The sequence below is a fragment of the Saimiri boliviensis genome, chromosome 2 (assembly GCF_048565385.1).
Source record: "Saimiri boliviensis isolate mSaiBol1 chromosome 2, mSaiBol1.pri, whole genome shotgun sequence".
In the NCBI taxonomy this organism is placed as follows: Eukaryota; Metazoa; Chordata; class Mammalia; order Primates; family Cebidae; genus Saimiri; species Saimiri boliviensis.
In genome coordinates this window covers 28,855,358-28,883,300 of record NC_133450.1, presented here as the reverse complement: position 1 = coordinate 28,883,300, position 27,943 = coordinate 28,855,358, and the positions used below count along the sequence as shown (strand labels likewise).

Below are 27,943 nucleotides of genomic sequence, written 5' to 3'. Positions count from 1 at the left end.
GTTCTGGGATTACAGGTGTGAGACACCACACCCAGCCTGTAAGGACTTTTAAAAGAAATAATTTTTTTCTTTTTTTTCTTTTTTTTGAGACAGGAGCTCACTCTATCACTCAGGGCTATGCAGTAGCATAATTGCCGGCTCACTGCAGCCTCAACCTCCCAGGCTCAAATGATCCTCACCTTAGCCTCCCAAGTGGCCAGGACTACAGGCACATGCCATTATGCAGGCTAAGTTTTGTATTTTCTTTTTTGGTAGAGCTGGGGCCTCAACACATTGCCCAGTCTGGTCTCAAACCCTTGGGCTCAAGCGATCCTCCAACTTCAGCCTACCGAAGTGCTGGGATTACAGGCATGAGCTACTTTGCCCAGACAAACAATGTATTTTCCAAAAACACTTGTAAAATTAGGTTAGGAGAGTGCCACTTTAATTTTTTTTCCTGAGGATTCTATATTTTGTCATTGAAAGGCAAGACAGTATTTTTAAAATGGGCCTCCGTAAGAGGGCTGAGTATAGAGCTTTATTAAAGAGTGCTGTGCTATTTGTTTGCTACGTATGCTTTGCTCATTCTCTGACGGAAAAAAAATTGTTTAGGTACCCTTTATATGCCCAGGAGATGCCTTCAGCCTCTCACCATTTGAATCTGGTTTGGGATTTGTATACTATATGAAACCACGTTTGAAATAAAGGTTCCTAAAGGCCAGGCATGGTGGCTCATGCCTATAATCCCAGCACTTTGGGAGGCCAAGGCAGGCAGATCACCTGAGGTTAGGAGTTCAAGACCAATCTAACCAACATGGTGAAACCCCATCTCTACTAAAAATACAAAATTAGTCAGGTGTGGTGGCACATGCCTGTATTCCCAGCTACTTGGAAGGCTGAGACAGGAGAATCGCTTGAACCCAGGAGGTAGAGGTTGCAGTGAACCAAGATCACGCCATTGTACTCTAGCCTGGGCAACAGAGCAAAACTCTGTTTCCGGAAAAAAAAAAAAAAAAAAAAAAACGTTCCTAATGAACATTTTCCTGCATGAGATGCCAATTAACTGCCTGCTCTTGATTGATAATTGGGCATTAACTCTTCAGTAGTGCCATCATCAAAAACCACAGTGCAGACCCTGTTGTCCACCATTGAGAAATTAGACAATTATGCAATATTTGAACATGTCTAATCTAGGAGAGGGTATGCAAGGCTGGGCACGGTGGCTCATGCCTATAATTCTAGCACTTTGGGAGGCTAAAGTGGGAGAATTGTTTGAGCCCAGGAGTTCAAGACCAACCTGGGCAACATAGTGAGAACTCCGTCTCTACAGAAAAGTTTTTAAAAATTAGCTGGGCATGGTGACATATGCCTGTAGTCCTAGCTACTCGAGAGCCAGAGGTGGGAGAGTCACTTGAACCTGGGAGATCGAGGCTACTGTGATCATGGCACTGTGCTCCAGCCTCAATGAGAGAGGGAGACCCTGTCTCAAACAAATAAAAACATAGCACCCTCATATACCTTAATGGAAAGAATGACCAGATCTTTGGCAAAGTGTGACTGCTAAAAGAACATAATAACCCACTCAGCTTACACTCCATGTGTTTCCAACAGAGAGATACACAGTTGGTAGAAACAGAAAATTATAATAGAATAGAATTCTGTTGGCAGAGCATATATATTTATACATTCTTCTGTGTTTAGCTCAGTGGTTAGAGAACACTTCCTGGAAAGACTGCAGTACACAAATGTTTTCAATTTGAGCTTGTACATTTCATCTAATTGGTCCCTGAGACAAAGTTCACTGCCCTGGAGGTGACTTGGCTCAGTCTTTAAAACACACACTAATGAATTTCAGGTTTGGGACAGAAGAAGGGCTGCTCTCTATTGGACAGTCATGTGAACTTGTTTCCCTTGAATGCAATGTCACTCTGGATAGAGGGCTCTTCTACTGTCTCCAGAAAACTGATTGCCCTTGCTCTGAGCACTCCATGCTTGCCTGTGTTTAAAACTTAGGTTTGGCAGATTCCTTCATTTTTGTGAAAATAGGGCAAAGATCTTCTGAGTGCAATTGGATATATTGAAGGGCACTTAACAATAACCTTTAAATAGCCTGCAAAGAGGGGTTTGAGCTAAGTCTGTTTCGTTTTTCCTTTCAGCTGTTTGAAGAGAAAATTCAAAGGAAAATTCATCTTTTATACCTTTTTATGCTGATAGATCTAGTAATAGTTTAGGAATTTTATCTCATCTGCTTCAGCTAGCACCCCACCAGAAAAATCATGGAAGTTTAGTAGCTGAATATGGAAACTTGTTTTATATAGACAGGAAAGAAGTAAGCTAAAGAACTCACAGACACGGCTTATCAGGACTACAAAGCCTGAGCTATCTGTTACCCCCACCCCACCCTGAGTACCTTTGGCAGTGCATACAAAGACTTGATCCTGACTAGCTTAGAAGACAGATGCAGTTACTCAGCTTCACACATCTCGCCTATATGCTCAGAGTGGGTCACAATTTGTGTTGGGCCAGTAGGGAGGAAAATTGATTTCACGAATTCCTGCATCAGTGGAAGGTCAGCCATGGACTGTAATTTTGTTATGGAGCGGGAGAATTTCCATTGCTGTGTGATGCTGCATTTGTCCCAGTTATGCCATTTAGCATCGGCAAGGCTGTGCACAAGCCTGTGCAAGCCTCCTGTCTGGACCTCACTTCTTCCTTCCTAATTTAAGCAGGGTGGGCCAGATGATCTCCAAAGGCCCTTTCTACCTTTCACAGTCTGAAGTTCAGCTTCTTCTGCAAATATGAGGTTGGGGCATCAATTGCAGTGGTCAGCTAGAGACTATTTGCATTATCCAGCTGATAAACTCTTCCAGCAGACAAATGTAAATAAACAACAACATTCAAGTCCTGCAGAAAGTTTGTCTTGGGTTTGCTGAAATGATCAGCAGAAATCTTGAGTGGTGAATTGCTCCTAAGTATTGGGCAGGAGTTTTCAGGTGACAGTGTCCTGCCAATGCTGGATGCTTACTGGGGTGGGGTCCTGTTCGAGATCCTGAGTTAGCAGCAGAAGGTGGTGCAGCATGCAGTTGAGCATCAGAAAGTCTTGGTTCCTCGAGGCTCCTGACCGTCCCATCAACCCAGATGTCCTAGCCTCATAGGCTTTGGCGAGTTACCTTGCAGTTCTAAAGCTTCTGGTGGTTATTTTTTTTAATGATAATAATAACTGCTTTTCGGGGTGAGAAGCTTAAAGTATGTGAAAGTATCTGGCAAATAGGTGGTGCTTTATAAGTAGGTGACTAAAAACAGCAATTTGTAAAAACCCCAAATAAGATAACCTTATGTGACAGTGGGGTTCAAAAAACATTTGTGTGTGAATAACATTGCATAGGACACACTGTCCTTTAATCCTTAACAACCTTATTTTACAGATAAGAGACACCAGGGAGTTCCCAGGGTCACAACACCCTGGAAGCAATGGAGTTGAGATTCATGTCTTCTGGTTCCAAACTGGTGTTTCTTTTCACAATATACTACCAATGCACCAATACAGTTAGTATATTTTATAGTTAAATTTCTGATGATTCTGGAAAAGGAAATAAATGATCGAAATGGTAATAGTACCTATTTTGGTAGAGGGGATTTCCTTATGCCCTTTTATATGACTATGGCTAAAGTAGTCATATTTCTTTGTGCCCTTTTATGTGACTACAGCTTTCCAGTACAAGCCCAGGAAACCCTAGCCAGTCACTCCTCACGTTGTGGGATCTTAACTCTGAAACAGCTACTGGGGATAGCTGGAAGATTTGAATATCTCCGGGATGTCACTGTCCAGTTTCGAAATAATTTTATAAATGGGTTTCTTCCAGGAAGGATCTGAATCTCTCCCTGCGGAGACAGCCCTGAAGAACTCCTGTAATGTCAAGCTGGCGATTTCCAAGAAGCAATCTGGAACCTGCATTTCCAAAGAGACCCATAGGAAAGAAAAGACATGAGGTTGGAAAGCACCGGTGCCAGAGACCTCACTAGTGGATGCTGCCTGTTTCTTGGGTAGTGGGCTAGGAACATCCCTGCTCTACTGGCCCCTGATTCTGTAACCCTAGAAATCCTCTGCTTTCTCATCAAACATAAACCTTGATATGACAGCTCCAATGAGACAGCCCCAAGAGAAGGTGAATTAAGGACACTCCCTTTATAGGAGGAGCTGATCCCGCTAATGGGTGACTGTTTACTAAGTAGGTCAAAAAATCTTACTGAAAGTAAATCTGTGGCTCAAAGAGACTTTGGCATTCTTTTCCTTAGTACTAACTGTGGAAAGGAGTGCCCGCAAGCTTCTGACTCTCATACCTCATTGCACTGCCTTTTAGGGCTAGGTTTGAAGGGCTTGCACTCCTGCTTTCAGAGCCAGTTGAGGGGGGGCGCTATTCTAGAACCCTAACCCAGACTGGCACCATGAACGATGGGGTGCCCCACTGCCAAGCTCCAGACCCAGCTTGACTTGGGGCTTGCTGCCACTCCAGGCCAAATGACCACCCTACGTGGAAAGATACGGCAGTGCTGCCTGTCCCATACTGGCCCTGACCGCTTGAGCCTCAGAAAGGGAGGCATGGTCCATTTTCCCCACAGGTAGTCTTAGCTTTTCAAACACATTCTGCCTGACCAGTCGACCAGTGGATGACCACAGTTCTTATATTTCTTGGAGGTATCAATAAACCACTCTTTGTCATCACAGTCAAGGGAGAAAGCAAGAAGAGGGAAGTGTAATCTATGACCAGATATACCTGGCACCTGCAGAATCAGATGCCAGCCCAACAGAGCTGTCAGCTGTGCATGAGGCAACACACGTCTCTGGATTAGGAATGTGCACAGTGACACCTAGACTCACCCTTCACTGACGCTTTACCTCTGAGGTGCCACCAGTGTGCCTTCATAGGGATCCCCGAGGGACTGAGAAGGCTGAATGTTGTTTATTGTTATTTCCAGAGAGGATTCGAGGTGACTTGCTATGGAAGGCCCACAGATAACATTTTCAAGGGAAAATACAGATAAGAACCAAATCATGAAAAGCATAGAAATTGTTGAGAAAACCTAGGCCAAGACTAGGTGCTACAGCTGAGCTCAGCATTCCGTCCTGAGCCTCCTGGCACTAAGGCAAAAAGGTCAGTAAGTTACGTAACTGGATAATTACAGGGTATTCCGTCTAAGATGGTGTAACACGGGGAGATCTTTGCCTAAGCATCAGAATGAAGACTTAGCTGGAGACTCAGTTTGCTGCTTCTACCTTGTTGCCTAAGAGACTGTAATCTTTGTGGATGATACAGAGATTGGCCCCAGGCTGCCCTGGCTCTCGGTAACTTAAGGGCAGACACAGAATGGGGATCTTTCCTAAAACTCGAATCACATAGAGAAGATGTTCATCAGACCTCATGGGAGCCCAGTACACGGTCTTACCTCAAAGTCATTTCCCTTGTTATAGTGCATATTGAGAGCTCGAAACAGTTCTGAATTGCGGAGAACCACCAGCATTTTGGGATTGGTGACACCATCTGAAATTGCTTGCCGGGCAAATTTTTCCATCTGGATGTAATAAAACTCACGGAAGTTGCTGAACCACTTGATCATCTGGGAGGTAATGCAGCGGTTGAACTGAACAAAGAAGAGGCCCACCAAGTCAGACGTTTGCACGAGGTGCTCAGAATTAGAACTGTCTGCTTCCAGCTCAACATAGGGGTTCATAGAAATGGTTTTAACCAGCATTAACAGGGGCTTCCTTTTAAAAAAAGAAGCCACATCAATTTTCCAAGCCTATTCAGTTATACTCAGAAAAATCTAAATTAGCTACAGTGCCCAACAGAAAATACATTTTTTTTATGTGCTAGATTTATGAGGGTTGTTTGACCCGTGAAAATCTTTTTGTGGTGTTTGGGACTTAGGGAGAGTCGGGGGTCAAGACGAGTGTGGTGCCAGATTTTGCTGCACCGAGGTGGATTGCCTGGCAGCCCTGGGGACTTCTGCCTGATAAAGGGCCAAGGGAAGGGCAAAGTGTAGGTCAGAAAGCAGTTTGTTAGCAACTTCGAATTGTACAAAGAATTGAAATCAAAATCAGAGGTTGCTGCAGGTATCAACCAAGCAACTGGATATGAGGGAAAGAAAAGCTTGAATGATACAGACCAAAAGAATTACCAGCCACTAACCCAATACCCAGGGTAAAGGAGGCCCTCAGAAACCTCTTATGGGAACAAAGGAGGTCTGGTCCCAACAATTAGTTTGATTTTTCTTATTGTCACAATGGATCTGTATGTACTTTCACTCAGCTTTGAAATATAGCAATTTGAATGTAAATTTGATAGTGTCTGACTCTATGTATTTTTTTTTTTTTTTTTTTTTTTTTTGAGACTGGGTCTTGCTCTGTCACCTAGGCTGGAGTGCAGTGGCATGATCTCTACTCACTGCAACCTCCACCTCCCAGGTTAAAGTGATTCTCCTGCCTCAGCCTCCCGAGTAGCTGGGATTAAAGGTGCCCCCAACCACACCTGGCTAATTTTTGCATTTTAATAGAGATGGGGTTTCACCATGTTGATCAGGCTGGTCTCAAACTCCTGATCTCGGGCGATCCATCCGCCTCGGCTTCCCAAAGTGCTGAGATTACAGGAGTGAGCCACTGCACCCGGCCTATTTTTCTTTCTCATGGTGTCCCCAGACAAGGCAGAAAACTAGGCCAAAAAGGCCACTAACTAGTATTTCTCTTTCCGTCTACTTTTCCTTCCCATGTGTTTCTGCTTTTCAGGATTATCTACAGCTCAGTAGCTTAAGAATTTAGACACCCAACCTTTCTAGCCTCCATTTAGTCATGGTTTTTAGGGCAGAGTCTCAGCCCAGAACTGGACATTGCACCAATTCTATCAACAACTCTGAGGGAGCTTGAAGTGCACATATGATAACCTAGGACTTGCCTCACACCAGGCAAAACACACTGCCACTTGGCAGTTTTGCAGAAGCTGCCATTCAATTGAGTGACTTTACCTGAACATCAGGAAAATAAGCCTTCAGGAGACTGGAGCTGGGATATCTTGTGAAGAAAAACATGAGTTTGGCCTTCTTCAAGTGACCAGGATTTAGGCCCTCCTGGATTTATCTCAGTGTCAAGGAAAATTAACACTTTAAAATGCCAGTTTATCAATTAAATAGTGAATTCCTTGTTCCTGTGGTTTCTATTTTATTTAGTTTTGTTTCTGATTGGAATTGTGTATTTGCTCCATTTTTCTGTCTCTGGAAACTCTGGTCAAATAAGCTGGATGCCATGCATTAAGTCACAGAATGTAAAAACCACCTTGATGTGGAAAAGTTACGGAGCCTGTATGATACCAAAAGGTTTGTTGTACTGTGTGTGTTGTCCGAAAGGGATGGGAAGAGATAGCAGTTCTACCCCAGATAAACCATTTCAAAGCCCCAAGCAGAGATTTACTTCTGCTCTCTGCCTCAGTTTCCTTAGCTGTAAAATGAGAGGAGTAAACTAGGTGGTCCCCATGCTGGCTGTCACTCTTGTCATTGGCTTTGCAGTGTTGCCTTTCTAACCGGCAAACACCTAAGCAGGCTGAGTCCCTAGCTCACATTTTACTTTTGCTCAAGAAGTTTGAACAGTTGGGTGGTGCCCACTCTCCCTTTGCCTGGCAGAGCTGTCCCTCATCCTTCAGGTCTCAGCTCAGAAGCTCCCGCCGCCTCTGTTAAAGCCTTCCTTGCCAAATTAGGCCTTCCTTACCCTGGGCTACGAAGACCCTTGGTACAAACTGCCTCAACGATGACCTTGTTGGAATTTGTACTGCACGTTTGTCTCCTCATTTAGACTGTGAGCTCTTTGAGGGTGAGGACCTTATCTTTTCATCTTTGTGCCTAGCCTAGTGCTAGGAACATAGTAGGTGCTCAATAAATATTTGCTGTGTGCAGGAGTGAGTGAGTGAATGGTCAACCTTAATCCATACACCTACATGGAAATTATATTCCAAACCATACCTCACTCTGGGAACAGACAGATTCCTTCCTCTTTAACAAGAGTTGGGGAGTTGTGATGTGACTGCCTAGCACTGGGGTGGGAGGGAAAGGAAATAAAGCTTTTACACAAATGTGCTTAGCATTTTCAGGGACAGTCCTTATGCTGAGTCAGAAGCATTACACAGAGTAACCTGGGGTCTCAGATCTGAGAGCTGTAGCTTAAGACAATTATTAAGACTTCCACACAGGGTGAATCTGTTTAACCAAAATAAACCAAAGCAACTGAGTATGGTTATAGCTGGCCCAGGCACCTAGTTGCTGCACAGAAGACCCCTCCCTGCTGTCCCATCAGCCCTACTTATCCTTCCTACAGATCCATGAGTGCTCCAGAAAGAATCCTGGACTGGGGATTCCAAAGACCCAGTGTCAGACACTGATTTTGCCACCTATTAGCCGTGTGACCTTGGGCAAGCCACTTCACTGCTCTGGGCCTCATTGCTAAGATGTGGAGTATGGTGGTTAAAGCTTATAGTTGGCCATCAGATCCTGGGTTGAATCCTGGTTGCTCATTAGTGCTTTGGGCAAGTTAGTTCCCTTTTATGTCTCTGCTTCTCGGATACCTGATCTTAGAGTGGATGCTTGAGGATGGTGAGATGATACAGATCTAAACCCCTTATCTGAAATGCTGGGCCAAATGGAGTTCGGATTTCACAATTTGTTAGCTTGTAAAGGTAATACGATGTGTGCACCACACAGTAATTAGCATCCACAGCAGAGATGGCCTATAATCCAATATATTAACATTTCTGCAGCAAAATGTATGACTATACTAAGTGGGATAAAATCTATAAGTAGCCTCCATCAGTGCAGGCCAGGTTTTGCTACCGAAAAAAGATTGTATCAGTCTTAGGGGAAAAAGAATCATAGGACTTTTCAAAGCTTTGTGGGTTTCAGAATTGTTGCTAAGTGGTGGCAGACACATACATGTGAAGTGCTGGTAGTAGTGCCTGCCACAGAGAAAGTGCTCTGTCAGTGCTCCCCTCGTGATCTTCACATCTGCCCTACGCACGTCACAGGATGGCACGTGAACGTGAACGTTCTTTTTGTGCTGTAAAGCAGCTTGCTCTCAGGTGGCTTTCATGGCCCACAGGAATAAATCTCTGGTCTTGTATTGTAGGCATCAGGAATGAGGGAAGCATTGAGGGGCCTAGGATGCCGCCAGGGGGCCCCAAGTCATTCCAAAGAAAGGTGCTTCACCCATGCAGCTAGGCCTGGCTTAGGTATTTCTTAGGATAGGCCCCAAATCTCCAGAAGCTCTCTGAGCCCAATCCCCAATTTGGGGGGCGGGAACAGGCACAAGGAGGTGCTCAACAAATAGCAAATTCTGGGGGACCATCTGCTTGAGGTGGTTTTGCAAACTGTCTGAATTTAATGGAGAGTCAACCAGTGGTTATCAAAGACCCAGACAAGTAGCCTTCTTAAAAAATCTGTCTATGGTGGTATCCCTGTGCCTCCAAGAGTGGCAGCAAGTGAAGTGTTCTCAGCATTCCTTTTGCAGTTGCTTGCTGACTTCCAGGAAAGCTTTGGGGTGTTTCCAGCGGCAGGGGGCGCTCATGGCATTTAGGATGCAAAGGCAGTCTCTGCCACGGTGTCCTAAATGCCAATGTCTCCCTCTGTTGTCCCACCCCATCCTGCTGCCCTCACAGCGGTTACCAGGCAGAGGACGCCACTCTTCCCACCTGGATATGCAACTCCATGGACTCATCAGCCTCTGGAGATTGGCCTCAAAGCTGCCCACAAGAAGCAGCAGCGCGAGCACAGCTCACTTAGAAAGCAGCATCCAAAATATATTCTCAGGAACTTAAGTTCTGCAAGATGCTTGTTAGAAGTGGATTTTTCAGTCATATGGGTTTGGGGCTGTATACATTCTCCTCTGAGAGCTTCCATTTACTCATGTTAAAGGCTCTGAGAATTCTCACAGAAAAGAAACTATCTCAGTATTTCCCCAAGGTACTTTTTCTGTTAACTCAACAATTATTAATCCTGAGGGTTACTCTGGAAAATACATTAAGAGAGTAGCAGCCGGGCGCGGTGGCTCACGCCTGTAATCCCAGCACTTTGGGAGGCTGAGGCGAGTGGATCACGAGGTCAAGAGATCGAGACCATCCTGGTCAACATGGTGAAACCCCATCTCTACTAAAAATACAAAAAATTAGCTGGGCATCATGGCGCAGGCCTGTAATCCCAGCTACTCAGGAGGCTGAGGCAGGAGAATTGCCTGAACCCAGGAGGCAGAGGTTGCTGTGAGCCAAGATCGCGCCATTGCACTCCAGCCTGGGTAACAAGAGCGAAACTCCGTCTCAAAAAAAAAAAAAAAAAAAAAAAGAGTAGCATCTGCTTAAGGGTTGCAAAGATGATGCAGTGAGATCCAGAGCCCTGTAGACCAGCCTGGGCCTCTCAGGCCTCCTCATGCGGAGCCTTCTCTCCCTGCATATGCCCAGCCCCCAGTCTCCAGGCACTCTGTTGCACCTTGGAAGTTTGTCCTTAAACTGAAGACTTCTGGCCATTTCCAGCTGCTTCTCTGGGTTTAATGCCCGAGGAAAACTCCTTTTCCATCTAGCCCAGAAGTTTCTGGTCCATCAAATGCTCCCCAGGAATTATCTACACAATACAGGATTTTTGCTTGTAGAGCCACGGGGTGGGGAGGCCACACCCCGGATGAGGGCATTCCTTTGACCCTCTCTGCCTAAGCGTATGTGCAGCTGACAACCGAATTATGGGGTTCTTCCTTCTTTAGGGTATTTATTGTATTTTGAAAGCCTATTTGAGTCTCAAAACAAAACCCTTTTAGACCCAAAGGAATAAGTCAAGTGGTGGAACCCAATGGGTCATAGAAGAAGGTAAGTGAACCTTCCTAGGTCTTTAAATTCCAGAATGTGGTCACCACTTTAACCGGAAGGGCCAGAGCAACATTAAGAAGACCCTGAGTGATCTGTCCCCACCTCCTCTTCAGCTTTCAGTTTTCTTGTTTCTCTGCACAGTAACAATGAGATTTTAATTTATTTTTTGAGACAATGTCTCTGTTGCCCAGCTGGAGTGCAGTGGTGCAATCATAGCTCACCGCAACCTCGAACTCTCAGGCTCAAGCAATCCTCCTGCCTCAGCCTCCTGAGTAACTAGGACTACAGGCGCACACCATCATGTACAGCTAATTTTTTTTTTTTTTTTTAGAGGTGGGGTCTAGCTATGTTGTCCAGGCTAGTCTTGAATACCTGGCCTCAAGTAATCCTCCCACTGTGGCCTCCCAAAGCATGGGATTACAAGCGTGAGCCACTGCACCTGGCCAACAATGAGAACTTCAATTGCTATTAAAGGATATGGGGACCGAAGAGAAAGGCAGCGCCTCAGTCCCAGCGTGCAGGCCTCCCTGTTCCATCTTCACCGAGGGAAGAAGGGGCAGACTTTCCAGATGGGCAGAGGTGAAAGGCAGGGGACACTGCTGTTGGCCCAGGACCAATGGTTGCAGTTTGGTAGTTCTCCAAGGTTGCAGGGCAGGCTCCGAGGAGGGGTGCCTCTGGCAAGATGAGTCCCGGGGCGGACTGCTACTCCAATGGCCATTGTTGCATCTGCGACCCAGTAGCTGGCTCCGAATCTGATCTTCCTGGATGTGGGAAGGTGCAGTCAATGGACAGTTTGCTGGGGGACCCTGACAGAGTTTGGGGATCATTCTTGGAGAGATAGGGTACCCAGAAGAATCTAGAGTCTTGGCCAATGGTAAGTTTCCTACTGGGACCCCAGCTTGTAGCTGGACCCTCCTGGGCAAGGCAGCCAAAGCAAGTGGATTTTCACAGGCCTCTGCCACGGGAGGTGAGGACTCGCTTCTACTCTCTGGCACCCAGCCCTGACTACCCAGCTGAGTCAGGCGGCCTGGCGGATCCAGTAGTACCTTTTGTAATACAGAGTCCACAGCCCGGGACACTGCTCTGGTCAGCTCTTTTCTCAGAATCTCCAGTGAAGCTGGTGCTCCAGAAGGAAGGAACCTGGGATCCTCAGACTGGTATTCAGCCTCAGACAATCGGTGTTTTTCTGCCCCAGAGAAGTCCTTGCTGGAACCCTGCTGGTGGTCACTGCTCGAAGCCCAGGGGTAAGGCCCACAGCCATTTCTCTGCTTTGCGCTCAGAGGGCCTTTTCCCTTGCCACAGCCTCTGAGGCCCTGAGCTGTGTTCCTGGGCTCAGCAGCCTGCAGGATATGCTCTTGCAGATGTCTTAGCTGTTGCTTCAGCAGGTGAAGTTGTTCTCTCACGTGAGGGCCCCCCTTCCTGTTGCCTTGGTGCCGGTCAGGGGCTGGTATCAGGAGCCCTTGCTGTGTGGGAAGGCTCTGCTTCCTCTTCCTCTCTCGGGCCGTCTCTGGGCAGTGTGGGGTGTCCCCAGCTTGTATACTGCCCGGCACCAGAGGATTTGGGGAGAGACACATGCCTTGGACAATGGTCTCCACTCTGGCCCTCTTGGCCTGGATGTGTTCATCCAGGTCTGCAGGGCTGGGGACCTGGCTCCAGGGAAACTGGGAGTCTCTACCCAGCTCTGGAGGGGATGAGCTTCTCTCACCTTCCATACAGGCTTCTGCCAGGTGGGAGCAGATCCGGGGCTGTGGAGAAAGCAAGATGGAGTTTGGATCCATCCCAAGCACTTGTTCAGAGCTCCATGAAGCAGCCACAAGGCTTCAGAATTCCTCTTCCTATTTCCTTAGCAGGAAATGCACCCAGAATGAGCGGGACTTCCTCCTCTGCACTTAGAAGGGTGAAAAGCCACTGTTGCTGAGAAGCAATTCAGATTCTGGGATGCCAGGGCTCACAAACCTCCTGGGCAGACTCCTGAAATTAGAGACTGGAAGAAAAAAGTACATGTGATTTTGAATAGTCCTTTTTAAGTTTGAACGTGCAAACATTCAATGCGGTCTTATTAAAGTGCAGATTTCAGTTCAGTAGATCTGGGGTGAGGCAGAGATTCTGGATTTTTTTTTTTTTTTTGAGACAGAGTTTCGCTCTTGTTACCCAGGCTGGAGTGCAATGGCGCGATCTCGGCTCACCTCAACCTCCGCCTCCTGGGTTCAGGCAATTCTCCTGCCTCAGGCTCCTGAGTAGCTGGGATTACGCACCACCATGCCCAGCTAATTTTTTGTATTTTTTAGTAGAGACGGGGTTTCACCATGTTGACCAGGATGGTCTCGATCTCTTGACCTCGTGATCCACCCGCCTCGGCCTCCCAAAGTGCTGGGATTACAGGCTTGAGCCACCACGCCCAGCCTGAGATTCTGGATTTTAAACCAGCTCCCAGGTAATGCTGATGCTGCTAGTCTCAGAACCCCACTTTGAGAGGATTCCCAAAGTGATCCCACAGGAAGAAAAATCTTCTTCTTGGGCATAAAAATAAAATAATAATAATATCATAGTGGCAGCTACCTGAGCAATTGGCATTATGCCAAGAACTCTACATCCATTACTTAATTTAATTAATTGTCATAACAGTTCCATGAGAATGTGGTCATGCCTGTTATCTACAAATAAGGAAACAAGATCAGAGAAGTTACTTCCCCATGGTCATGCAGCTAGGTGACAGGCTGGGGTCAAACCAAGCTTTGTCTGATTCGGAGTGACTCTTCTGGTGACTAAGAGCAACAGAATCACCCAAGGCACTTTTTAGAAATAGCAAATTCAAGCCAGGCACACTGGCTTAACGCCTGTTAATCCCAGCATTTTGGGAGGCCGAGGTGAGCAGATCACCTGAGGTCAGGAGTTCGAGATCAGCCTGACCAACATGGAGAAACCCTGTTTCTACTAAAAATACAAAATTAGCCAGGTGTGGTGACACATGCCTGCAATCCCAGCTACTCAGGAGGCTGAGGCAGGAGAATCGCTTGAACCTGGGATGTTGCAGTGAGCTGAGATCGCACCATTGCACTCCAGCCTGGGCAACAAGAGCAAAACTCTGTCTTAAAAAAAAAAAAAAAAAAAATAGCAAATTTTGATCGGGCACAGGTAGATCACCTGAGGTCAGGAGTTTGAGACCAGCCTGGCCAAAATAGTGAAATCCCATCTCTACTAAAAATAAAAAAGTGGCATGTGCCTGTAATCCCAGCTACTCAGAGGTTGAGGCAGGAGAATTGCTTGAAACTGGGAGGCGGAGGTTGCAGTGAGCTGAGACTGTGCCATTACATTACACCCTGGGCAACGAGTGAAACTCCGTCTTAAAAAAGAAAAAGAAAAGAAAACCATTGCTGTTCTTACTCCTGGAAAAATCAGATTATGCATTCATTGTTCGGTTATTTATTGAGCACCTGCTGTATGTTGGGCCTTCGTCTGGGCACATGGAGTGAGAAAGATCAGCATAGTCTGCCCTCCTGGAACAGTCTAGTAGGGAAAGCAGAAAATAAACAAACAAATATATTTTCAGGGTGTGATACCTGCTGTGAAGAGAAAGCACAATAAAGCACTGGCAACTGGGGAGAGTGGTTGGGGAGAAGGAGGGAGCTATTTCAGGAAAGGCTGCCTAAGGCTGTTTTATTCCCACAAAGTATCAAAGTATGCTGCACTCCAACTATGTTACTTGCTTTCTAAGTAATAATAATCATTAAACTGGCAGAATTTATATTTTAACCAACAGGGACACGACAACGATACCCTTGACATGTTAAATTTGAGATAAGTACTGTACAGACTTCTAAATAAAGATGTCAAGGAAGCAATTGGTGGCCAGGCGCGGTGGCTCATACTTGTAATCCCAGCATTTTGGGGGGCCGAGGCAGATGGCTCACAAGGTCAGGAGTTCAAAACCAGCCTGGCCAACATAGTGAAACCCCATCTCTACCAAAAAAATACAAAATACAAAAATTAGCCAGGCGTGGTGGTGTGTGCCTGTAGTTCTAGCTACTTGGGAGGCTGAAGCAGGAGAATCGCTTGAACTGAGGAGGCAGAGGTTGCAGTGAGCCAAGATCATGCCACTGCACTCCAGCCTGGGCGACACAGTGAGTGGGCGACACAGTGAGTGGGCGACACAGACTCCGTCTCAAAAAAAAAAAAAAAAAAAGAAAAAAGAAAAAAGGAAAAGAAAGCAATTGGAGCCTGGGGTTCAGTCTGGGAGACCTGGGCTAGAAATATAAAATTGACGGTGGTCAGCATGTGGCTGGATGAGGGTCACGAGGGGAGTGAATGTAGACAGAGAAGGGATGAGGGCCAAGGTCCCAGTCCTGGGACACAGGGACTTGAAGAGGCTGGACGCACAGGTGGGAATCGACCAAGGCAACTGAGAAGGAGCAGTCAGAGAGGCAGGGGGAGACCTTAGGGTGTGTGAGGGCCTGGAAACCAAGCGAAGTGTTTCTAGGAGGAGGGAGAGGCCAAGTCACAAGGAAATTGTAAATTGACCATTTAAATTAGTAATATGGAGTCACTGGGAATCCTGCTCAACAGTTTTGTTGGAGTAGAGGGAGAAAAAACCTGACTGGAGAGGATTTAAAGGAGAGGATGAGAAGAGGAGTAGGTGACATTGAATTTGACAACTCTTTCAAGGAGTTTTGTAAAGAGGTCAGAAATGGGACAGCGCTGGAAGAGAAAATATGGTCAAGAGAGTTTTTGTTTTGTTTCTTTTTTTTTTTTTTCTTTTGAGATGGAGTCTCACACTGTTGTCAGGGCTAGAGTGCAGTGGCAGGATCTTGGCTCACTGCAACCTCTGCTTCCCAGGTTCAAGCGATTCTCCTGCCTCAGCCTCCTGAGCAGCTGGGATTACAGGCGCCTGCCACCAGGCCCGGCTAATTTTTGGTATTTTTAGTAGAGATGGGGTTTCACTATGTTGGCCAGGCTGGTCTCGAATGCCTGACCTAGTGATCCACCTGCCTCGGCCTCTGAAAGTGTTGGGATTACAGGCATGAGCCACTGCACCCTGCCAAGAGAGAGTTTTTCAAGATATTCAGAAAAACAGCATATTTGTAGGCTGAAGACAGTGATGCTGCAGAAAGATGAAATATGTTAATGTAGGCAAGAGGGGGAGAATTTCTGGAGCCATGTGCTTGAGTAGGAAGGAGGGGAAGAGATCTAATGCACACACAGAGGGATTGACGTGAGACGGGAATGCTCTGTTCATCCAAGTAGCAAGTGGAAGAGCAGAGGCTATATACTGGTGCAGGCAGGTGGATAAATGTGGTGGGAATTGGAAGTTTTCTTTTGATTGTTTCGGTTTTCTCAATGACCAAAACTGTAGCTCTGCTTATGCCCCTCTATGGAATCAAAGTCTTTGCTAGCTTCCTGTGGACTAGAAGGTTCAAGTGTCTCCGCTCTTCGTAAACATGGTCTCGATCTAACTGTCCTGGACTTTGTGTTCGCTGAACAGGCCAAACTCCTTCCAGCCTCTGTGTCTTTGCACTTACATTCTCTTACCCTGACCAGCCCTTCTCCCACTTTTCCACTGACAAACTCTTATTCCTCTTTCGAAATCCAACTGAAATGACACTTCCTCTCTGAAGTGGTCATTGCTGACTGTGAGCTCCCTCTTTGTGTCCCCAAGTAGTGCCTGATTGCCAGATGTCACCAAACAGATGTTTGCTAACTCCATTGAATAAATTGTCCATAAATACTTCATTTATACTGATTTTTGTCTCCTTGATAGACAACACTTTATGTCAGATCTCTCCAGCACCCAGCATGGAGGCTTGTACATGGAACAAAATCAATGCAGGCAGAAAGACAGACAGGTAGATCGAGTCATTGATTAGAAGAGCATAGAATCACCAACATTGCTGAGTCACCCTTGTGGGTTATTCAAGGTATTGTTTCTGAGGTTTCACGTAGTCACTAGACTAGAACACGTATCTCCTTATCTTTATCAACACCGGGCCTTGTCTTTCCATGTGTGCTCCAGAAGACAGATCTACTAGGGTAACAGATGGGGCCAGTGTGCTTAATGAAGCAACAATGAACAGAAATACCTTGAGGCCAGAAACTGGAAATCTAGCCAGACTCCACTGTGGTTGGGTGCCCAGAGATGTTTACGCCCATGCAATCATGGAAACTCGTGCCTCTGGGCTGCTGAGGAACAGGAAACCTCAGTGCTGAGGCCGGCGCGCTGCCCGCAACCCTTTATCTGGGCAAGTCTGCATGAAGTAGTGATTGGAAATTAGCTGGCAGCACTCTCATATTCACCGATTCACTGATAGAGGTAGCAATTGTCACACTCTTTTAAAAATAGCTTTATGGCTTCTCTTAGATTATGAAAGTAGTGTAGGATCATTTTACTTCCCAAATATAGAAATGTATTAAGAGGAAAAGAAAGACACTATGATGCTGCTCCCAGAGAAAATCAGTTAAGATTTTGGTCTTCATCATTTTTGCCGAACTCTTTTCTCCATGTACAGAGATATTTATAATTTCTCATCATTATATATATTGAAAAAGAACAAAAACGGTATTATAGATATATAGTTTTATGCCTCCATTGTTTTCTTTCATGTAGATGAATATCAGTCTACAGCAACATCGTGAAAGCTGACAATATTCTATTGTATAGATGTACCATAATTTACTTAACAAGTTCCCGTTTGATAGATCCCTTCTCATATTTTCACTATTATAGAAGCATAGACAAAAGAGTATGGAGATGGATAACGTAGACCCACAAGTCAGACTGCCTAGACTTGAATCCCTATGGCCACTTAGCTAGCTTTGTGACCTTCCTGTACCTCAGTTTTCTCATCAGTAAAATGGGCATAATCATAATGTCTATGGTTATTGTAGGATTCATGTCCGGATCAAATAATTTAACAAATGTTATATTTTTAGGACAGTTCCCGGCACTTAGTTATTGCTGACAAGTTGCAGCTATTGTTATTATAAATAATATTGGGGTAAACACTCCTACATTTCTAGGGGGACTACATTTCTAGAAGTGAAAATATTGCATCAAAGCCTAAACTGTTGAACTATTCTACTTCTTTTCTAACTCTCCTCCAGAAATGCACCAACTGATTAGGGGTGGAGATGAGGGACTCAAGGATAACCTTCAACTTTTACTCTGTATATTTCTATATTAATTGAATTTTTACAAGAATATATTCACATGATACTTGTATATATATACTTTTAAATGGCCAATTTGTGTCCTTACCAGTATCTCTATAAAAGAACACAGATCTCCCTATCTTTATCAACACTGGGCTTTGTCTTCTAAATATGTGCCTTTATGATAGGTGACAATGTTATCTCATTATGTGTATTTCTTTGGTTCTCAGTAATCTTGAATAACCTTGCTCAATTTTCATATATATTTTTGGAAATATTCATAGATTATATATTAAGAAACTTAAGGCCGGGCGCGGTGGCTCAAGCCTGTAATCCCAGCACTTTGGGAGGCCGAGGCGGGTGGATCATGAGGTCAAGAGTTCGAGACCATCCTGGTCAACATGGTGAAACCCCATCTCTACTAAAAATACAAAAAATTAGCTGGGCATGGTGGCGCGTGCCTGTAATCCCAGCTACTCAGGAGGCTGAGGCAGGAGAATTGCCTGAACCCAGGAGGCGGAGGTTGCGGTGAGCCAAGATGGCGCCACTGCACTCCAGCCTGGGTAACAAGAGCGAAACTCCGTCTCAAAAAAAAAAAAAAAAAAAAAAAAAAAGAGTTCGAGACCATCCTGGTCAACATGGTGAAACCCCGTCCCTACTAAAAATACAAAAAATTAGCTGGGCATGGTGGTGCGTGCCTGTAATCCCAGCTACTCAGGAGGCTGAGACAGGAGAATTGCCTGAACCCAGGAGGCGGAGGTTGCGGTGAGCTGAGATCGCACCATTGCACTCCAGCCTGGGTAACAAGAGCGAAACTCCGTCTAAAAAAAAAAAAAAAAAAAAAAAAAAAAAAAAGATGGTCATCCTAGTATTATTAATAAGAGTAGAGACTGGTGGCTGGGCAAGGTGGCTCACACCTGTAACCTCAGCACTTTGGGAGACTGAGGTGGGTGGATCATGAGGTCAGGAGTTTAAGACCAGCCTGGCCAAGATGGTGAAACCTCATCTCTACTAAAAATACAAAAAATGGTGGTGGGCACCTGTAATCCCAGCTACTCAGGAGGCTGAGGCAGAGAATCGCTTGAACCTGGGAGGTGGAGGTTGCAGTGAGCCGAGATTGTGCCACTGCACTCCAGCCTGGGCAACAGAGTGAGACTCCACCTCAAAAAAAAAAAGAGAGAGTAGGGACTGTTTAAATAAAGTATGGTATAATTTATATGATGCCATATTATGCAATCATTTTGAAAAACAGTGTTTAAGTTTATGTAACATTATTTTATAAAACTGGAGTGGGGGTAAGAGAAAATTAGATTTAAAAAAATACAGAGAAAATTATGAGGCCAGGTGTGGTAGCTCATGCCTGTAATCCTAGCACTTTGGGAAGCTAAGGTGGGAGGATTGCTTGAGCCCAGGAGTTTGAGACCAGACCAGGCCAAAAAAAAAAAAAAAAAAATCTGGGCATCGTGGTTGCTTGTTCCCGTAGTCTCAGCTACTAAGGAGGCTGAGGCAGGAGGATCACAGGAGCCCAAGAAGTTGAGGCTGCAGTGAGCTCTGATTGCATCACTGCACTCCAGCCTGGGCAACAGAGTGAAAGCCTGTCTCAAAAAAACTATACACACACACACACACACACACATACACACACACGTATAAAACACATACACATATGTGTATATATATATATATATATATATATATATATACACACACATACATAAATAATAGAGAAGGAAATATATAAAAATGTTAGCATAGTTGTTTATGGGTGATGGAACCACAAGTAATTTTTTTCTCTATTTTTTCTTTTTATTTTTCTAAATTTTCTGTATTTTTAATGGTTATGTTTTCAGTTTTGTAATGAAAAAAAGGCAATCTTGCCTTCATTAATTAAAAATTTGCATTTATGGAGAAGGCTATGCCTGTTGAGGGCACAGGATATGTGGGAAATCTCTGTCTGTACTTTCCATTCAATTTTGCTGTGAACCTAAAATCACTCTAAAAAATAAAGTCTAGGCCAGGCCTGGTGGCTGATGCCTGCAATCCCAGCACTTTGGAAGCCCCAGGCAGGCGGATTGGCTGAAGTCAGAAGTTTGAGACCAGTGTGCCAACATGGAGAAACCCGTCTCTACTGAAAATACAAAAAAATTTAGTCAGGTGTGATGGCATGTGCTTGTAATCCCAGCTACTTGGGAGGCTGAGGCAGAGGAATTGCTTGAACCAGGGAGGTTGAGGTTGTGGTGAGCTGAGATTGTGCCACTGCATGCCACCCTGGGCGACAGAGCGAGACTCTGTCTCAATAAATAAATAAAGTCTAGACAGTTGTGGTGGTGCTTGCTTGTAGTCTCAGCTACTCAGGAAGTTGAGGTGGGAGGATTGCTTGAGCCCAGGAGATTGAAGCTGTAGTGTGCTATGATCACGCCTATGAATGGCCACTGCGCTCCAGCCTGGGGAACAAAGTGAGACTGTCTCCAAAAACATAAAATAGTGGCCGGGCATGGTGGCTCACACCTGTAATCCCAGCACTTTGGGAGGCTGAGGCAGGTGGATCACAAGGTCAGGAGTTTGAGACTAGCCTGAGCAACATGGTGAAACCCCGTCTCTACTTTAAAAAAAAAATACAAAAATTAGCTGAGCATGGTGGCGCATGCCTGTAATCCCAGCTACTCAGGAGGCTGAGGAAGGAGAATCTCTTGAACCCGTGAGGCAGAGATTATGTTGAGCCACGATCGTGCCACTGCACTCCAGCCTGGGCAACAGAGCGAGACTGAATCTCAAAAAATAAAAATTAAAAAAATAAAAAAACCAACCAACCAAAAAAAAAAACCACGTAAAATGGATAAAGTCTATTTTAAAAACTGCACTTTTTTTCTCATTTACTCTTTCTCAGATACATATTCCTGGGTACCAGAAATAAAAAACCCCACTGGAGAAGCAAATTTAGCTACAAACACAAGCATAGAACACTCATAAGATAACTGCGAAGAAACACAGGATTTTATAGCTGGAAAATGTCAAATGAGGGTGAGTTTGAATTTCAAGTATCTAATGGATGACATAAGGCTGGATGTGGTAGCTCACGCCTGTAATTCCAGTGCTTCGGGAGGCCAAGCCTCAAGGATCGCCTGAGCCTGGGAGTTAGAGACTAGCCTGGGCAGCATATCAGATCCCATCTCTGCAAAAAAAATTTAAAAAATTAACTAGGTGTGGTGGCACCCATCTGTGGTTCCAGCTACCTGGGAGGCTGAGGTGGGAGGGCCTCTTGAGCCCAGGAGGTCGAGGATGTAGTGATCCTTGATAGCACCACTGCACTCAGCCTGGGCCACAGAGCAAGACCCTATCTCAAACAGACAAGAACGTATGAGAGAAGTCGTGTGTCGTCTCCTTTCAGCTTTGTGTTAGAGCACCTGGACATGAGCTGAGAAGGAACAGCCAGTGTCTGCGGCATCATCACCTGCACAGATCACCTCCTACATGGCAGCCTTTCTCCCTGTGGGTCTGTGCTTCCAGGGAATATCCCTGGAGAGCTCCCGAAGCTCTGCCCAAGTGGGGCAAAAGGGAAGGGCTGCCTATGGGGCCAGCTGAGGTGAGACACATCCCTTCTATGACGTGTACACATTTAGGGAACAGCAAACACTTTTGATGTGCTTCAGCTGGGTCATGGGAGAGCCGATCAATAAAGCAAAGTGGGCAGTGGAATGTCCTCAGGTGAAAGGTACCTCATGCAGCCCAAGAGATGCTAACTGGTTCTCATCACTGTCATTGAATCTTAATCCAGATTTTTTTTTTTTTTTTCTGAGACGGAGTTTTTCTCTGTCACCTAGGCTGGAGTGCGGTGGTGCAATCTTGGCTCACTGCAACCTCCACCTCCCAGGTTCAAACAATTCTGCCTCACTCAGCCTCCCAAGTAGCTGGAATTACAGGCACCCATCACCATGCCCAGCTAATTTTTGTATTTTAGTAGAGATGGGGTTTCACCATGTTGGCCAGACTGGTCTCAAACTCCTGACCTCGTGATCTGCCTGCCTCAGTCTCCCAAAGTGCTGGGATTACAGGGCTGAGACACCATACCTGGACTCAATCCTTATTTATACAATAAGTTTTATTGTTATTTCCTTGATAAAATTCCTTCCTGGTTTTTGTTAGGAAAACATGTTTTTCTTTGCAGTATTTTGTTCATTCATTTTCTAGTTGGATCCCAACTGGACCAGCCTTGTGCCTAGCAGACAACTACCCAACATGATTGGAAAGGTATGGAGGAAAATGCCTTATCCTGAAACCCCGCTCCTACCTTCATCAACACTTATCATGGGATCTAAGGGCCCAACACTGGCGTTTCATAATAACAATGACTTAATCACATCTATATGAATACATTTTTTGTCTTCCCCACGGTACTCCTGAACAGCCTCCCATCCAGATACATGCCAGACAGAGCTAACTTTAGCTACTGATTAAGACTTGTTTAGGGTAGCACATCTCAAAGTCACATAGCATTTTTATGCTTTACAAAGGCATTATCATATACAACCTTCATTTTTATGATTTACAAAGGCATTATCATAGACAACCTTATCCTCTTTCATTCTCTATGATGAGAGACCCTCTGCAGTGTCCCCACTCTGCTGCGGGTCGGAGGCCACCCATCCATCTCTGATCCAGCCCTGAGCAGCTCTCTTTACTGCACTGGCTGATGGCAGAAATGAGGAGAGGGGGTCAGACCGACAGGCCTAGGCCACACGGCCCTGTCTATCCACAGACACAGACACAATGGAGTCAGAAGCCCTGGCGATCTGCGTCAATGATGGCTGTGAACTATGGAATGACCTACCGGGTATTAGACCTGGGGGGAATTGTTAGCTCTTATGTGAACTTATACAAATTAACTTTGCCTTTTTCCTTCAGTTTCTCCGGCTGTAAAATGGGATTGATAACAGCCCATCTCCTAGGATTGTGGTGAGGATCACCATGGGCCCTGCTGGAAATAGGCACTCCTTAACTGGTTTCCTTTCCTCCTAGGGTGGGTTCAGGAGCCCCCACAGCCATAGAACTCTAGAGCTGGAAAGGGTTTAGGAGCATCTGATACAGGGGCTGGTTTCCAGATTTTTATATTTTTAGATTTCAACAACCATTGGTAAAATAAAGAAGGCTTCTGGCCCCAGCCAAGATGCCAGTCACCTCCTGAGATCCTGTGCCTTCAAACCCTGAGAGTCCATACTTTAAAAAAACCAAATAAACTGGGTTTGGTGGCTCACATCCGTAATCCCAGCATTTTTGGGAGGCCAAGGCGGGCGGATCACAAGGTCAGGAATTCAAAACCAGCCTGGCCAAGATGATGAAATCCCATCTCTACTAAAAACACAAAAATTAGCCGGTCCTAGATGGTGACAGGTTCCTGTAATCCCAGCTCCTCAGGAGGATGAGGCAGGAGAATTGCTTGACCCCAGGAGGCAGAGGTTGCAGTGAGCCGAGATCACGCCACTGCATTCCATCCTGGGTGACAGAGTGAGACTCTGTCTCAAAAAAAAAAAAAAGAAGAAGAAGAAGAAATTAAGGCTTAAAGAACTAGAGAGTCACCTGCAACAAGTGGATGGATTCCAAAAGGCCAAGCTACTTCCAGAACAGTACCCCACCAAGCTTCGCATTGCAGCATGTACGCTCCATGCAATCCATAACAGTACCGAGACATTGAAAATAAAGTCTTTGCAGATCTAGGCTGTGGTTGTGGAATGCTTAGCATCGGAACTGCAATGTTAGGAGCAGGGTTGTACGGTGGATTTGACAGAGATGAAGACTTATCAGAAATTTTTTTTTTTTTTTGAGACGGAGTTTCGCCCTTGTTACCCAGGCTGGAGTGCAATGGCGCGATCTCGGCTCACCGCAACCTCCGCCTCCTGGGGTCAGGCAATTCTCCTGCCTCAGCCTCCTGAGTAGCTGGGATTACAGGCACGTGCCACCATGCCCAGCTAGTTTTTTGCACTTTTAGTAGAGACGGGGTTTCACCATGTTGACCAGGATGGTCTCGATCTCTCGACCTCGTGATCCACCCGCCTCGGCCTCCCAAAGTGCTGGGATTACAGGCTTGAGCCACCACGCCCGGCCGTATCAGAAATATTTAATAGGAATGTGGAAGAGTTCGTCCTGTAGTAGAATGGGTGATTATTATCTGCTTCAGTGTGAGCTGAACTAGTCATTGTTGAATGGATGAGAATCGGTTGTTGATAGTGTTGTTAGGAGGTAAGATTAGCATGGAGGGAAGCATAATAATTAGTACTACCAGGGGGATTCCTAGGACTACAGGGGTACTGAAGATGGTGAATACAGGAGTTAACAAATATTGACGTGGTTCAATGTGATGTGTGCCTGTTACGAACAGAATGTCAGGTCATTTGATACAGTAATTATGACTCCTCCTTTGGGGACCAAAAATAATAAAAGGATAGATATGGCTTTTCTACAGACTGCTTTGGAAATGACAACAGTGGCATATTCTTTACACAAATCCTCAGAGAACATGTTGAAAAGAAAGCAGCAGAGTGGGAACTGAAGATAGATATTATTTCAGAGTTTCGAGATGACCTGCCAGCATCATACAAGTTTCTTAAAAAGAAATCAGTGGGCTGGTCCGATGGTAGTGGGTTATCAGAACTTATTAACATTAGTGTCACTAAAGTTGGTATACAACCCCCCACTGCTAAATTTGACTGGCTTTAAGAAAAAAGAAAAAAAAAAAAAAAAAGAAAGAAATCAGTGGACATTGGAGTGGACCTAATTCAGTTTTCGTTTTAAAAGGCCCCCCAAAACAAAAGTAGTTTAAAATATATTTTAAATGAATTTAAAAATTGGTTTACTAAAAATAAAAATAAAATGAAGAGGAAAGATATTGGACTAGGTTGAGAGTTACTGACTTTTTTTTTCTTTTTTGTGTGTGTGGTTTTTTTTTATATTTTTATTTTTTTATTTTTTTCTCTTCTTTTTTTTCTTCTTTTTCTAAGTTACTGACATTTTATTTTGCAGGCAAAGACACAAAAAGTAAGTATACAAAAGACTACAATCTACCATCACTTTTATTTCCTTTTAAAAATTTTTTCATCTCCCTTTCCTGGTACATGATTTTTATTTCTTAAAGAATCTTGGCCGGGTGCCGTGGCTCATGCCTGTAATCCCAGCATTTTGGGAGGCCGATCACCTGAGGTCAGGAGTTGGCGGCCAGCCTGGCCAACATGATGAAGCCTTGACTCTACTAAAGATAAAAAAATTAGCCAGGTGTGGTGGCAGACACCTGTAATCCCAGCTACGCAGGAGGCTGAGGCAGGGAGAATTGCTTGAACCTGGGAGGCAAAGGTTGCACTGAGCCAAGATCGCGACATTGCACTCCAGCCTGGGCAACAGAGCTAGACTCCATCTTAAAAAAAACAAAAAAAGAAGAATCTTAACCACCTTGTTTTTAAAAGAAAAAAGGGCGAAGGGCATAATATGCAAATAAGTTTAGCTTTGTGAAAAACCCTTTACATTGTCTTTTCTCATTTTTCTAAATACCAAGGGAAATGTCATAGACTAGCGTTCAAGATCCTGGGATCTTCATGGCATGCCTTTATGGATGAGGAAACAGGAGTTCAGAGAGGTAAGGTGACATGCCCAAGGTCACACAGCAGCTGCAATGCCTCCTTGCTCTCTAGGAAAACACCCCTGGACATCAGAGATCCTCACATGTGGCTGTCCAGGCACCCGGGCTGGGAGTTAGGAGGTCTGGGCTCTACTCCCAGCTATTGGTCCTCAAGCTGCACTTCCCGCATTTCAGCTTTTGTAAAATGGAGACGACAATTACCCCTTCACTCAGAACCTGGGTGAGCGCCTAATGAAAGAAGAGCTTCAAAAGGGCTCCAGAGCTGCATACATGGTATTGTGGAGTAAGGAATTAGGGAGTGAAATGTCTCCATGTCTGTAATGTACCGGAAAGTATTTCAGCCAACAAAAATAAATGAAGCAAATACATATGAACGATTGTTAAATCTAAGTGATGAGTACAGGGTGGGTGTTGCCATGCGACTCTACTTCTCTGCACATTTCACAATTTTCATAGTCTTCCATAATTTTTTAAAAAATGCTCTGGCAAAGTAAATGGAAAGGATGGTGTTACTCACAGAGAAGAGATCCCCCAGGAAGTCCTTGTCTCGGGCTCTGTGGCCAGGTGCGGCCAACCACCCTAGAAGACTGAGCAGCCCACTCTTCACCAACCTGGGGCAGACAGAGGCATGGTCAGGAAGTGCTTCTGGTTCCCCTGCTTCCTCACCAGGCAGGCCTGGTGCCCGTGACTGAGCGAAGGGAGCCTCTGGCCCCTTCTTAGCACAAAGCACTGTGTGACAGATCCACTCTTGCTGCAGCCACTGACTCTGGGGACAGTGGGGACTGCTTAGCGCAGCCAACCAGCATAGGGGGCTTATGAATATGCAAATAGAGGCTACCTGGTTGGCTGCCCCCTGCCATTTCTCATCCCCGCCCCAACTCAGTGCCCAGAAAAGCCAGGTCAGAGAGGACCTTCCTGAAAAGCCATCTCTTCTGTCCTCGCCTGTGGACCATAGGCCCCTTGGAAAATTTGGGGACTGAATCACCCAGCTTCTCTCATTGCTCTGGCCTCCAGTGGGAAGCTCCTGACCTCTGCTTCCAAATCCCCCAGAGAGGCAGCTCCAGAGTGAACATCTTTCTCCCTGCCCCTCAAGCTTCCTGAGAAGACCGGAATCAGGCCAGCAGCAAACCATGGCATCTCAGATCTGCAGGAGCAAGAGGCTGCATGGCCCTCCTTCCTGCAGAGGCCTGAACACTGCTGAGGAAGCTGCTGCTGGGCCAAAAGCACCTGTTCCTGACAGATCTGGGAGAACTCACTGGCCAAACCCACCTGCTCCCGAATGTCACCCACATTTTGCCATCCCCTCGTCCTTCAGCTTGGGAGATGGAATGGGTGTTGTGAAATACAGCAATGAAAATCAATAAACTGCAGCTTAACTCGTCAACATGGATAAATCCTCCCAACAGTGTTGCGTGGAAGAAGTAAATCACAGAGGCTGGGTTCAGTGGCCCACGCCTGTCATTCCAGCACGTTCAGAGGCCAAGGCAGGCAGATTCACTTAATCCCAGGAGTTCAAGACCAACCTAGGCAACGGGGAGAGACGGCATCTCTACCAAAAATACAACAAACAAACGAACAAAACAAATTAGCCAGGTGTAGTGGCGTGCACCTGTGGTCCTAGCTACTCGGGAGGCTGAGATGGGAGGATTGCTTGAGCCCAGGAGGCGGAGGTTACAAGTGAGCTGAGATCACACCATTGTACTCCAGCCTGGGTGATAGAGTGAGACCTCATTAAAAAAAAAAAAAAAGAAAGAAAGAAAAAAATGAAGTAAGTTACAGAATGATACAGGCACTGTAATTCCATTTCTACTAAGTTCAAAAATAAACCCAATGGGCCAGGCGTGGTGGCTCACGCCTGTAATCGAAGCACTTTGGAGACCAAGGTGGGTGGATCACCTGAGGTCGGGAGTTCAAGACCAGCCTGACCAACATGGTGAAACCCCATCTTAAAAAAAAAAAAAAACACCCCAAAATATCCCCACACAAAAAACATGTCTAGATTTTCATTGTGTATTCATCTGTCCATTATTTTGAATTACCACTAAATGAAGAGATAGACAGATAGATGAAATCTAGGTATCATAGGTAATAAGAGTGAATCTAGGGCATAGTCCTTTAAGGAGCCCAAAGATGGAAGCATAGGCTATAGCCCCGTCTACCATCCTGCAAATAATATTCATACATACATAGGCAAGGATGTGCGTACATGGTTCAGAACACACATAAGAAAACTGGGGAATTTGGCTAGGCACGGTGGTTCACGCCTGTAATCCTAGCACTTTGGGAGGCCGAGGTGGGTGGATCACCTGAGGTC

General features: G+C 45.4%; 1 protein-coding gene and 1 long non-coding RNA gene across 6 annotated transcripts; one reads left to right on the top strand and one right to left on the bottom strand.

Annotated features, from left to right (window-relative positions):
• Nucleotides 1-1,150: 1,150 nt before the first annotated feature.
• PROX2 (prospero homeobox 2) lies at nucleotides 1,151-12,706 on the bottom strand. The gene is made up of 5 exons (XM_010335291.3): nucleotides 11,348-12,706; nucleotides 9,702-9,713; nucleotides 6,997-7,098; nucleotides 5,425-5,619; nucleotides 1,151-3,928 (listed from the first exon to the last, which is right to left on the bottom strand). The coding sequence occupies exons 1-5, from the start codon at nucleotides 12,638-12,640 to the stop codon at nucleotides 3,758-3,760; spliced, it is 1,773 nt and encodes a 590-aa protein (XP_010333593.2). The 5' UTR covers nucleotides 12,641-12,706; the 3' UTR covers nucleotides 1,151-3,757.
• LOC141583502 (uncharacterized) lies at nucleotides 11,912-27,393 on the top strand. 5 transcript variants are annotated; one of them, XR_012516131.1, is made up of 3 exons: nucleotides 11,912-12,106; nucleotides 20,893-21,026; nucleotides 22,194-27,393. It is a non-coding gene; the product is annotated as an uncharacterized LOC141583502 (long non-coding RNA). The 5 variants fall into 5 exon arrangements; XR_012516129.1 differs by having other exon boundaries at nucleotides 21,394-27,393; XR_012516132.1 differs by having other exon boundaries at nucleotides 20,893-22,253; nucleotides 22,908-27,393.
• Nucleotides 27,394-27,943: the final 550 nt, after the last annotated feature.

Excerpts from the sequence above, each read along its gene's own strand:
- PROX2 (XM_010335291.3), bottom strand. The coding sequence starts at position 12,640 with ATGGATCCAAACTCCATCTTGCTTTCTCCACAGCCCCGGATCTGCTCC. Across the intron at positions 5,620-6,996 it reads CTTATTTTCCTGATGTTCAG|TTCAACCGCTGCATTACCTC; the intron begins GTAAAGTCACTC and ends TTCTTTGTTCAG. Across the intron at positions 3,929-5,424 it reads ACAAGGGAAATGACTTTGAG|GTTCCAGATTGCTTCTTGGA; the intron begins GTAAGACCGTGT and ends TTGGAAATGCAG.